The sequence below is a fragment of the Nerophis lumbriciformis genome, linkage group LG38 (genome assembly GCF_033978685.3).
Source record: "Nerophis lumbriciformis linkage group LG38, RoL_Nlum_v2.1, whole genome shotgun sequence".
In the NCBI taxonomy this organism is placed as follows: Eukaryota; Metazoa; Chordata; class Actinopteri; order Syngnathiformes; family Syngnathidae; genus Nerophis; species Nerophis lumbriciformis.
The window spans coordinates 18,321,344-18,335,387 of NC_084585.2; the positions used below are offsets into that span (position 1 = coordinate 18,321,344).

The 14,044-nt window shown below is 38.7% G+C and overlaps 1 protein-coding gene across 3 annotated transcripts in view; it reads right to left on the minus strand.

Moving 5' to 3' along the window:
* Positions 1-11,292, minus strand: part of tkta (transketolase a) — a 30,470-nt gene extending 19,178 nt beyond the window's left edge. For 2 of the 3 annotated variants that reach the window (XM_061932173.2, XM_061932171.2), the window contains exons 1-2: positions 3,215-3,491; positions 3-120 (exon numbers count right to left, since the gene is read on the minus strand). In XM_061932173.2, the coding sequence (XP_061788157.1) occupies positions 3-120; positions 3,215-3,321 (225 nt within the window). In that variant the 5' untranslated portion in view covers positions 3,322-3,491. Of the gene's footprint in view, positions 1-2; positions 121-3,214; positions 3,492-11,147 lie in introns of those variants that run through there. The other variant, XM_061932172.2, reaches the window with a different exon arrangement.
* Positions 11,293-14,044: the final 2,752 nt, after the last annotated feature.

Genomic DNA, 14,044 nt, shown 5'->3' on the forward strand with positions numbered 1-14,044 from the left:
ACCTTAGACATGAGGAAACGATCGCTGTGGAAGTTGCGGGGGTCTTCAGGGCGGTACTTCATGGTGTGGAAGAAAAGGACAGACATGATTTCGGCCACGCTGCAGCATGATGTGGGGTGTCTGTGGGGAAAAAAGAGAGGGTGCGTTAAAATATGGATGTCTTTCAATTTGTGCACTTACTGTATGTACACTTGCGTGCATAAAGACATTTACACTGGCAAGTACTAAAAAAAAGTACCTAGATACTGTACTTGACACGCTATAAAAAGTGTGCAGTCATTAGGGACGAGTACCTTTCACCATATCATATGCCATACCAATACGTTACAGCACCTGGTACAATTTTCGGTACTTTTGCCATTCTTTTTATCTCATTTGCAAGTATGCATTGATTTTAGTTTGTCCTAGTTGTGTTTTTGTAGTCAGGAAGTAGTCTTTGGAATTAAGTTGAATGGGCCAATCTTGTCTTTTGTTGAGTGACTTGAGTCCTACAAAGTGTTTGTACTGTAGGTATTGTAGTTATTACACACCAGCTATTTGATTGTAACGTGCATCTTAGTTGTAGCTTTAATTACCAAATTTGCTTATGCCAATCAGTAGCATGTATTTGGCATATCCAATGTCAATTAGCTTTGAGCAAGTGCATTTTGAAAACTTTACCAAGAGGCAAGCCGCTATAAAATACGCCTGTTTGCCCGCCATGACAGACAAAAATTGATACCATTGAGTAATTTGGTCGGTACCTATAACAACACAGAATTCGGTACCCATCCCTATCGTGTCTTAATCAGTATTGGTATTAGCAATCAATCAGCACAGTTCTGTCCCCCAAATAAATATTCTATGTACAGTACATAGAATATTTATTATATAGTATATAGTTTACTAAACTATATACTTACATACCACATACTTACAGTGTGATGCTGAAAATAAAATCCATGACTGTTGTTGCCCATTTACTCAAAAAATAACAATTGCGATTTTTTTATCCACTTCCTCTTCTTCTCTGCTTTTTAATGGAGAATTGCAACCACCTTTCAACTTTGTAACCAAGATGGTGATGATTAAGTGTGGTTAGGCTCCATCAATGCTAGGGACGGGTAATGAGTTCAGTACTTTTTTAGGTACCGACCGAATACTACTGGGTATTGATTCATGTAAAATCAAACTATATTATATTTTGATATCTTTGTTGCACGTAACGTCACGTCCGGCAGAAACCCAAGCACTTGACGGGGAAACAATCACTTTAGCACTCGGAGCAAACTCACTCTCTTTACTTTTTAAAATGTGTTAGCTCGATGCTAATTTACATTGGATATGCCAAACACAAGCACATAATTAGCATTAGCGATTTTACATGGAGATTTCAACACCACCAAATTTGGTAATCAACATTACAATGAAGATGTGAGTTATAATCAAACAGCTTGTGCGTAATAAGTACACTTCTTACAGTATAAACATTTTGTAAGGATCAACAAAAGACAAGATTGCACATTGTACTTAATGGCAAACAAATACTTCTTGGCTGAACAACTGGACAGTACAGTTATCATTATCAGCTCAGTGTTAAATGTTATATTAAAAAAATGTGAGGTTTATTTATTAAACAAACAAAAATGTATTAAATTATCAATACATTTTTATTGGAATTGGTACCGTATCGGTTCAAATGTGAAAGATACCCATCCCTAATCTGAGGACTCATTCCCTAACGTTATAATCAATACATAAATGTATACCATATACTTGAAAAACACAGAAAAAAGAACAGAATAATATCGATTTCATCACGCTGGTATCAATCAGTAACGTCGATATTTGGATGGGTCCGCCCACCATTAAGGTCGCGTGTGTTCAGGAGTAGGACAGCCCAGACGAACGAAACAAAGACCCCATCAGGCCTTATGGGGCCTTAAGGATGGACTCTGATGCCATCTATAATTCATGAGGCCTCAGCCACACAAAATAATATTTTATGTCTTTTTATTGATCACTTGTTAAAGGACATGTCCAGATGGTAAGTAGACATAATTATTTATGGTAGAGTAACTTCAGCACTGTCCTCCCAGTTTCTTTGTTTGGTCTTTTCCTTTGTCCTTTAAAACAATTATTGAAGTTCTATCATGTAGTAAATGCAATACAATGTAGATTTTTATAGAGTATATCCCAATATTAAATTAACTATATTCATTTTAAGAGGTTTTTAATATTAGTTTCTATAGTCAGGTTTAAAGACCCTTGCATTTAAATTTACAGTAGTTGATATTTCAATAATTAAACAAAATAATCCTCTTTTTATTAATGAATGAGGGGAAAATTAAATACAACGTTTATATTTATTTATTATATTTATATATATATATATATATATATATATATATATATATATATATATATATATATATATATATATATAAAATATATACATATCAATTCATATACATATCAATTCATATAAAAACATATAAAAAACACGCAAATAACCAATTCATTAAAGTTGATATATTTAATCCAAAAACCTTATCAGGTCTAAGGGCATGAAACATTATTATTTACAATAAATTAACCAAATTGTATTGTTTTATTTATTATACTGACTAACATTTCTTAAAGATAGTGTCACACTTATTTGTGTGGTGCGACACAGCACATTGTGTCGCACCACACAAATAAGTAAATATTCTGAATGATGACTCTATTCCATATGAGCAAATTTGATTGGGTTATGTTGCACACATGCACGTCTATTGTGCACAATCCTGCAAAACCATGAAAATAACGGTTCTTCATTTGAATACATTTGAGTATATTTCAGTATTGACTGTAAAAGTAATGCCGCAGTCTATGAACGTCCTAGAACATACTAAAATGGCGGTCATATTTGTATTAAAAACCCAATAAAGCGGTGTTAGGATTAAAGAAATGCAATGCTGTAAATGAAGTCGTATAGACAACATATAAAAGGAGAATTTGGGCTGAAAAGGTTCCGCCGGTGGACCAGAGGAGCAGAACAAAGGAAGACATGTTCTTTTTTTGAGGCCTTCACTTGAAATATGCATTTGTTGAGCATGCAAGCGCATCAATGAGTGCATGACTGCAGCTTGTGGAGAGATATGAAATGTGTAGTGCTTTTATTTTGACATAATGCATATACAGTGTAGTGGTACACTATATTTTATATTTCATTGGTATCGGGTCCACTCACCCGGTGCCTGCTGCAGTCGTCGCCTTGATGGAGTGGATCCTGAGGCGGTTGGCGATGTTCCTTAACGCCTGCACTGTCTGCTGGTCAGGTTTGTGGTAATCCTCCATGAAGGCAATATGTCAGCAATCCTCTGTTTGGAAAAAAAGTGTGAGGAGTGAGGAGAACCTGAAAAAGGTGAGAAGGTTGTTGAGCGACGGACAGATGGACAACAAAGGAGTCTGGATAGATGCTATCAAGGTATGCGGACACATATAAGTGCATACACACGAGTGCAAACACGCACGCAACGTTAGGCGCAGAGGAGGGGAAAGTGGGTGACGAGGCTGCTAAAATTGCACGGCTCTCATCTGATTGGCTGTGGAGGAAGAGGATGACAGAGGTGTGTCACGGCAGTGCGTGTGTGAGTGGGGAAAGGGGAGGGGATGAACATTTAGATCCTAATTGACTTTGGCTGTTCTGTCAAAACGCATAGTTCAAACATGGCGCTTTATTCTTTTTTGTTATTCAAACCAAGTGAAATGCTGCCTTTCTACGGTTAAACATTCACACATTTTTACTGCCATTTAAAAAAAAAGACAAGATAGGACATGGAACATTTATTATTTTTGTTTAATTTAAAAGCGAGTCTTGAGGGTTTATGACTAAAAAATGTACATTTAATCATGTGTAAAAATATTTCTCTTCATGTTTTTTTTCACCCTTTGTTTTCTTTTCCGCCCATATGGTGATGATGAGTGATGCTGACACTAAAAATCAGGAATGTTCAAATTGTTGTTGGCTCCACTCCTTTTTTTATTGGCCAGCATTATGAAATGTATTTAAACAAGAAAACTACAGCAAAAATACAAAACATTATTGGATTTTTGATACTGATAATATTAATAATGATACAATTTGTCACCTGTGCTTCTTTGTACTCCTTTTCAGACATGTTGAATTGTGCAAGTGTGATCGTAAACTTCCTCAATTATACTTGTTGAACATGTCTGAAACTAGTAAATCATAACAATAATATAGAATACTATACCTATACTAATATATATATATATTTGCAAAACCTTTTCAACTTATATTCAATTGAATAGACTGCAAAAACAAGATATTTGATGTTCGAAATGACAAAAACTTAATTTTTTTTTTGCAAATAATCATTTACTTAGAAATTAAGGCATTTTTACCACTGTGTTACATGGCCTTTCCTTTTAACAACACTCAGTAAACGTTTGGGAACTGAGGAGACCAATTTTTGAAGCTTTTCAGGTGGAATTATTTCCCATTCTTGCTTGATGTACAGCTTAAGTTGTTCAACAGTCCGGGGTCTCCGTTGTGGTATTTTACGCTTCATAATGTGCCACACATTTTCAATGGAAGACAGGGCTGGACTACAGGCAGGCCAGTCTAGTACCCGCACTCTTTTAATACGAAGCCACGCTGTTGCAACACATGTGGCTTGGCATTGTCTTGCTGAAATAAGCAGGGGCGTCCATGAAAAAGACGTTGCTTGGATGGCAACATATGTTGCTCCAAAACCTGTATGTACCTTTCAGCATTAATGGTGCCTTCACAGATGTGTAAGTTACCCATGCCTTGGGCACTAATACACCCCCATACCGTCACAGATACTGGCTTTTTAACTTTGCGCCTATAACAATCCGGATGGTTGTTTTCCTCTTTGGTCCGGAGGACACGACGTCCACAGTTTCCTAAAACAATTTGAAATGTGGACTCGTCACACTACAGAACACTTTTACACTTTGCATCAGTCCATCTTAGATGATCTCGGGCCCAGCGAAGACGGCGGCGTTTCTGGGTGTTGTTGATAAATGGCTTTTGCTTTGCATAGTAGAGTTTTAACTTGCACTTACACATGTAGCGGCCAACTGTAGTTACTGACTGTGGTTTTCTGAAGTGTTTCTGAGCCCATGAGGTGATATCATTTACACACTGATGTCGGTTTTTGATGCAGTACTGCCTGAGGGATCGAAGGTCACTGGCATTTAATGTTGGTTTTCAGTCTTGCCGCTTAAGTGCAGTGGTTTCTCCAGATTCTCTGAACCCTTTGATGATATTACAGTCCGTAGATGGTGAAATCCCTAAATTCCTTGCAATAGCTAGTTGTGAAATGTTGTTCTTAAATTGTTCGACAATTTGATCACGCATTTGTTCACAAAGTGGTGACCCTCGCCCCATCCTTGTTTGTGAATGACTGAGCATTTCATGGAAGCTGCTTTTATACCCAATCATGGCACCCACCTGTTCCAAATTAGCCTGTTCACCTATGGGATGTTCCAAATAAGTGTTTGATGAGCATTTCTCAACCTTCTCAGTCTATTTTGCCACTTGACCCTACTTTTTTTAAACATGTTGCATCAAATTCCATATAAGCTAATATTTGCAAAAAAAATAACAAAGTTTACCAGTTCGAAAGTTAAGTATCTTATTTTTGCAGTCTATTCAATTGAATATAAGTTGAAATGGATATGCAAATCATTGTATTCTGTTTTTATTTACCATTTACACAACGTGCCAACTTCACTGGTTTTGGGTTTTGTATGTATATATTCATCCATCTATTTTTTATTGCTCGTTCTACACTCAGGCGGAAGGTAGGGTACAGCCAACACAAACAACCAGGGTACAGCCAACACAAACAACCATTCACACAATCTATCTATATATATATATACATATATATGTATTTCTTTTTATAGGAATACATATGTAAATTAGTTTAGTCATGCGATTAATCACTAAACATTATCGCAAAAATCATATATATACGCAGATTAATCCATCCATCCATCCATTCATTTTCTACAGCATGTCCCTGTCAGGGTCGCGGAGGGTATGGAGCCTATCCCAGCGGCACTCGGGCGGAGGGCAGGACACAATTTATTCTGTACGCACATGCTCCTTTTCCTTAATAAAGTGTGCACTTAAAGTGCATCCACACTAGATTAGTGGTGTTGTTCTGCCATCCAGAGGATACACGTTGATCCTGCACTGGACCTCAGCTTACAGTCCAGAAGTAGTCAAGAGACAAATAATTACGAATAATTGGACAATAGTAGATGATATATTGTATCAACTTTTATTACATTAGTTTTATTGTGTCTTTAGGGCAGATACCATTGAAAGTGTTGTGGCAAAATTAATATTTTAATAAACTCTTGTCTAACAACAATTTTAGTCTAAGTAACAGTCCTTGTGTGATTTATGTTGTATTGCTTCTCTTCACTGCATTGGCCTATTTTCTGTCCAAACGATACGACTCTTTTATAGCTCCCTGCTAAATTCCTCAGGCCCTGCGAAGATAGCTCTACTTAGTTCTTCTTCCTACACCCCACCCCCACCAAAGTAATCACAAATAGTATCGCATTAATCATGTATGAATGCAGATTAATCACATTTATTTTGAGGGTACATGCTCTTTTACCTTTTCTGTACTTGAAAGGTGTGTGTTGTTATACAGATTAGATGCAAAGACAAGTGAAGACATTTTGAGTGAGGTGTGCTCACTGGCTAATTTCACTTTAAAACAAACCCTGACTGGACTTAAGATATAACTGTAAATAAGTTTTGACCATATAAATGACGCACTGACAGATTGCTCGGAGTTACAATAGATGAAAGACTATCTTGGGCCACTCACATTAATAACATAGTAACAAAAATGAGCAGAAGCATTTCAATCATTAGAAGAAGTGCCTATTTTTCAACGAACACAACTACTAAGCAAGTTATACAATCCCTTGTATTGTCACATCTTAACTACTGCCCAGCAATCTGGTCTAATGCATCTAAACAAGAACTAAATAAAATCCAGCTTACCCAAAACAGAGCTGCCAGACTCGCTCTCTATTGCTCATATAGGACCGGAATTGAGATAATGCATAATGAATTGTCATGGATGAGAGTTGGTGAAAGACTAGCTTGTAGTTTGATTCTATTTTTTTTTTTTAAACATCTATACATACCATAAACCTGCTTATCTGTATTCTCAGCTGTTGCTTGCTAGTGACAGTCACAACTATGGTACCACGCTAGCCCTGAGATGTGCTCTCACCCATCTTAAACCCAAAACTGATGTATTGAAAAAGAGCGTTATGTATAGGGCAATCACTTACTGGAATCAACTTCCACAATATCTGGTATCAATCACCAGCAGAGTGGGTTTTAAGAATAGACTGGAAGGAGAAGTATTATGAAAAGAGATTATTCTAGATTGTACCTAATGTCATGACTGGTTCATTTATCTTATTTTGACTTATTTTTTGCTTAAATTCATTCTTGTTTCTGATTATCGTTTTTATATTGATATTATCTTGATTTTGTATGTACTTCATGTCACATTTTATTCATTATGGTACTTTTTCGTCACTTAGAATATTGTTTGTCTTTGGTACACTACTAATGTGTATATTATAGTCCATTGGTTCTTTGTTTTATTTTTGCAAAAAAAAAATATATATATATATCTATTTTTATATTGCTCTTTTTTTTATCTTTGGTATGAACATTATTATGTAAACTCCAAATTATTGTTTTTTGTTGTTGCTATTTTTGTATTACAAAATGTTATTATTGATCATGTTGTACTGCATTGTAATCTTTTGTTTTGTGATTGTGTGATGTTTTTTAGCCTGGACCCCAGGAGGAATAGTCTCCACTGCGGTGTAGACTAATGGGGATCCTTATTAAACTAAACTAAACTAAACTACTGTATATTCAAATAAACCATTTAAAAAGGTTCCTGTATAACATTTCAACAAAATTGCATTTGCGTCAAAAAACTGGGGTCTTTTTTCAAGTTAATTCAAATTATGCAAGTAAGTAATTTTCTGCAATTAATCTCTACTAGTCACGATTCAAAAGTGTGATTAATCTGATTAAAAATTAATCTTTTGATAGCACTATTTATAACAAAACACTTGTTTCCCTTAAAAAGCGTGAAGGGAAAGCTATAGTTTAGATTGCTATCAGCTAGCAGTTATAAGTAGATATGTCCGACAATGGCTTTTTTGCCGATGTCCGATATTCCGATATTGTCCAACTCTTAATTACCGATTCCGATATCAACCGATACCGATACATACAGTCGTGGAATTAACACATTATTATGCCTAATTTTGTTGTGATGTCCCGCCGGATGCATTAAACAATGTAACAAGGTTTTCCAAAATAAATCAACTGAAGTTATGGAAAAAAAAGCCAACATGGCACTGCCATATTTATTATTGAAGTCACAAAGTGCATTTTTTTGTTTAACATGCCTCAAAACAGCAGCTTGGAATTTGGGACATGCTCTCCCTGAGAGAGCATGAGGAGGTTGAGGGGGGCGGGGTTGAGGTGGGGGGAAGGGGGGTTAGGGGATAGCGGTGGTGTATATTGTAGCGTCCTGGAAGAGTTAGTGCTGCAAGGGGTTCTGGGTATTTGTTCTGTTGTGTTTATGTTGTGTTACGGTGCGGATGTTCTCCCGAAATGTGTTTGTCAATCTTGTTTGGTGTGGGTTCACAGTGTGGCGCATATTTGTAACAGTGTTAAAGTTGTTTATACGGCCACCCTCAGTGTGACCTGTATGGCTGTTGACCAAGTATTAATTGCATTCACTTGTGTGTGTGAGAAGCCGTAGATATTACGTGACTGGGCCGGCACGCAAAGGCAGTTCCTTTAAGGTTTATTGGCGCTCTGTACTTCTCCCTACGTCCGTGTACACAGCGCCGTTTTAAAAAGTCATAAATTTTACTGTTTGAAACCGATACCGATAATTTTGAAACCAATACCAATAATTTCCGATATTACATTATAAAGCATTCATCGGCCGATAATATCGGCAGTCCGATATTATCGGACATCTCTAGTTTTAAGCGTTGATGCCAGCAGGAAAGTTGATTGGGGATTGGGCGTCACATTCTCCTTGGGATTGGTTGTCACATACACTCACTCATCTACATGGATTACATATAAATACTATATACAGTCAGTTGGCTGTTCATGTTTCTTGATCATTTTGTGTTAGGATGCATTCAATTATGTACTTTTCAATGCACAGTTGCAGAAATTAGGTGTTATATTCTTATTGCATTCATTTTGTTGATTTGCATTCCTTTTTTTTAATCTTAATCTTAATTTTCTAGTTTATGTTTCATGTAGCACCATTGCACCGTAAAAAAATCACAGTCTGTGAACCCTTTCACTGACAATGGCAATACAAATCTCCTGATTCTGAATTAAACTTTCATATTTAGTTCTGCCTTCTTTAAAAATGTTTACCATTACAATAACATTTGGACAACCAAACCCGTGGAAAGGATGCTTGTGTCAGAGGGTCTTTGAAAGTAAATTATAAAGACTTCTAGAATGCGAACACTTTAAGCTTCAATTGAGTATAGGAATAAATCCTAAAAGATGAAGTAAGACAACTAACTCCTTCTTGTTTTCCTCAGTGAACCGCAGCTCCCCGGTTCTGGCAACACTCATGCATCCCCAGACCATGATGCTACCACCATGCTTGGCTTTATCTCCTGTTACTTGTGTTAACAGATATTTAGACAATAAAGTTGGGGTCTTGCCTCATTTTCAGTGGATACACTGGATAGCAAATCTATACTGCTATACAAACTGTACAATGACAACTCTAAAGTTGATCCAAGTTTACTTTCTTTAGTTTTGTCCCTTGAAAATATGTCCTGTACTGTAATGAAAAGTGTGAGGGGTGTAATTATACTGTATAGCAAAACTTTTAAAAGTTTCACATGTCAAATGTTGATATGTCTTCACTTCACAATATCCAGCCTGAAGTGATGAGACCACTTTTGTATACATAATTTCTATACGTCTGTAATTTGTCACTTTTAATTTGTCAGTTTTAACTACATATTAACTGGCATGTTTTATACCAGGGGTGTCAAACTTACGGCCCGAGGGCCGGATCAGGCCCGGAAAACAGGTTTTATCTGGCCCGCGGGATGAGTTTGCTAAGTATAAAAATTAACCTGTAATTCTTGAATGAAAGAAACTGCTGTTCTAAATGTGTCCAATGGATGTCGCATTAGCAATTATTTGTATCTTTGTAGATGATGCTACATATGTACAAAAAATAAACCACATGATGTTAGTACATCAGTCGAGGAAAATGATCAAACTACATAAATAACATACTGTAATTTGATTTTGATATATTTTATTATCTTGATAGATTGAAAATTAACACCCATTACCTCCCTGCTTGGCACTCAGCATCAAGGGTTGGAATTGGGGGTTAAATCACCAAAAATGACTCCCGGGCGTGGCCACCGCTGCTGCTCACTGCTCCCCTCACCTCCCAGGGGGTGAGGGTGATGGGTCAAATGCAAAGGATAATCTCACCACACCTAGTGTGTGTGTGACTATAATTGGTACTTTAACTTTAACTTTTTGATTATGATTTGTACAATTTCAGAATGTGCTTTTTCTATTTTTAAACAAAGAAAACAATCTGAAGTTGTCTTCATTTTTAAGTTTTTGTGCCGTGATTTTACCAGTCTGGCCCACTTGGGAGTAGATTTTTCTCCATGTGGCCCCCAAACTAAAATGAGTTTGACACTCTTGTTTTAAACAGTTATGTATTCCTTCATCATTTGACGCGTTCTACACTTCTTCTTCTACACGTTCTACACCAGGGGGAACTCTCACCCAATAAATAGGGGTTGCTTTATTTGACATTTTTTTGTTAATAACTAAGAAACTATAAGCTATTGTACAATATTTATGTTTCAATCAATTAAATTTAAATCAAATAATATTACCATTATGGGGATTATTACTGCATATTTTGAGGTGAATGTGTTAATTGATATATTTGAATGTACATTATTCAATTTCAGTATGAACATGACAACAAAGTGATGGCGGCGTGTTTTCGCAAATACACAATGGAGTGTCATTATCAAACCCTGTAGCAGAGAAACGTCAAGTCCAGCAACCGAGGCGAAGTCGTCTCTCCACCCCGACCACATGCTCTCCATTTTCCCGCATGGACTTGAATGTCCTTCTCCCACTTTCCAACAACTCCTCTCCGGGCTCCCGGCTTCTTGTCATAAAAGCTCTCCCTCACGGACGGCGACCCACAGGTGCCAGCCAATAGGAGCTGGCGAACAGCAACACCACGTGAGGGCGGGCGGCCAATCGCAGAGCCCCCGCAGCTGCACACTTCCTGGAGGGTGAGTACGTACAGAGAGCACGATGGTGGCTATTAATAATCCCTGGCAGGAAAAAGAAGAGCAGTGCTGCCTCTTTTGAGACAACGTCTAAATATAAGTGAACAAAATCTAATGTTTTACAGCTGCTTGCGTTCACTAATGGACGGTATTAAACCCCACGCACTGGTGCAGGTCTCATGTGTGGCTTTAATGCCAGTTGCTCCTTCAGGCCTGTGCTCTTATCACTCCATTTGCTTAAATGGCTCCAGAGTCACCATGATGACAGAGCGCTTGCCCTTCAATCGGAGAGCTGTCTGTCACTCGGAAGCCTGGCCCTCTGTCAGATCATGAGACAAGTGCACGGGACCGATGAGGGAACCATCACCCCTGGTCTTCATTGTAAATCCATCCATCTATCTTCTTCTGCTTATCTGAGGTCGGGTCGCGGGGGCAGCAGCCTAAGCAGGGAAGCCCAGACTTCCCTCTCCCCAGCTACTTTGTCCAGCTCTTCCCGGGGGATCCCGAGGCGTTCCCAGGGCAGCCGGGAGAGATAGTCTTCCCAACGTGTCCTGGGTCTTCCCCGTGGCCTTCTACCGGTCGGACGTGCCCGAAACACCTCCCTAGGGAGGCATTCGGGTGGCATCCTGACCAGATGCCCGAACCACCTCATCTGGCTCCTCTCGTTGTGGAGGAGAAGCGGCTTTACTTTGAGCTCCTCCCGGATGACAGAGCTTCTCACCCTATCTCTAAGGAAGAGCCCCCCCACCCGGCGGAGGAAACTCATTTCGATCTTGTCCTTTCGGTCATAACCCAAAGCTCATGACCATAGGTGAGGATCAGTGACGTGCGGTGAGGTTCATGGTTGGTGAGGCACTGACTTCATCACAGTCAGATTTACAAACATATGAACCCTAAAGAGTATCTTATTCACCATTTGATTGGCAGCAGTTAATGGGTTATGTTTAAAAGCTCATACCAGCATTCTTCCCTGCTTGGCACTCAGCATCAAGGGTTGGATTGGGGGTTAAATCACCAAAAATAATTCCCGGGCGCGGCGCCGCTGCTGCCCACTGCTCCCCTCACCTCCCAGGGGGTGAGCAAAGGGATGGGTCAAATGCAGAGGACAAATTTCACCACACCTAGTGTATGTGACAATCATTGGTACTTTAACTTAACTTTAACTTCACACATACAAACTGTAGCACACAAAAGCACATTTAATTAAAAAAAACTTTATTATGGTCTTACCTTTACTTATAAATGAAGTCCATGCGCAGCTCCTTTTGAACAAAAGCATCGATAACTTGTTTATAGAAGTCTTCCTTATCTTTCTTCAGTTTTAAAAGTCTCTCTGTCTCGATGGAGATCTTCCTTTAAGTATTACCTCCTGCTTCGATTGAAAGTCCAGTTTAGAAAACTGTTTTATTTTAGATATGTAATCCTCCATGTTAATAGTCCAGGCAAGAGGAAAAAATAAACGATCGCTGCTAACTGTTGCTGCTTGTTGTCACTTCTTCTTCAGCCGAGTAGTCGCAGAAATGCTCCCTGGGATCACTACCGCCCTCTACCACCAGGAGGCGGGATTACTGCGAGCCTCACACAGTGCGTCTTCGCAGCAGTTTTATAATTTCTCAGCACAAGAAATACGTTACACACATACAGTTGTTGACAAAATACACTGTACATTATATACCTCAGCTAACTAAACTATGGAAATGTATAATATAATTCATATAGCAATACGGTCTCACTGCACAGCAGGCCAGCAGTTAGCCGAGTCATTGCGCAATCCATGGTGAGGCTCAACTCAGTGACGTGCCTCAACTGGCTGCTGACTCACCGCAAGTCTCTTCTCAGTATTTGAACGGCAAATGTGAAAATTCAACGATTTTGAATAAAAAATAATCTAAAACTGGTGAAGTTAAATGGAAAATAACTTTATAGTATAATCACTGGATAAATATAGCAATTTAATTAAATTTTTTCTTTTAAAATTTTTTTTCTTTCCATGATGGCACGTGAGGCCCCGCCTCACCTGCCTCCCCTGACTGCACGTCACTGGTGAGGATGGGAACGTAGATCGACCGGTAAATTGAGAGCTTTGCCTTCCGGCTCAGCTCCTTCTTCACCACAACGGATCGATACAGCGTCCGCATTACTGAAGACGCCGCACCGATCCGCCTGTCGATCTCAACTTTCACTCTTGTAAATATCATTGTAAATATAAATGGTAAATGGTTTATACTTGTATAGTGATTTTCTACCTCCAAGGTACTCAAAGCGCTTTGACACTATTTCCACATTCACCCAATCACACACACATTCACACACTGATGGCGGGAGCTGCCATGCAAAGCCCTAACCACGACCCATCAGTAGCAATGGTGAAGTGTCTTGCTCAAGGACACAACAGACGTGACGAGGTTGGTAGAAGGTGGGGACCAAACCAGGAACCCTCAGGTTGCTGTCACGGCCAATCTGCCAACCGCGCCACGCCATCCCCATTGTATAGCCATTACTGCTGGACTGGGTGAATAGGGTGTGTAATTAATTCAGAAAGTGTTTCAAGATGGTGAGGCTTGAGAAGAGTGTGTACGCGCCATGATGAAGGCTGTGAGCTCAGCAGTGAAGTTGATGCTGTACTGGGAGA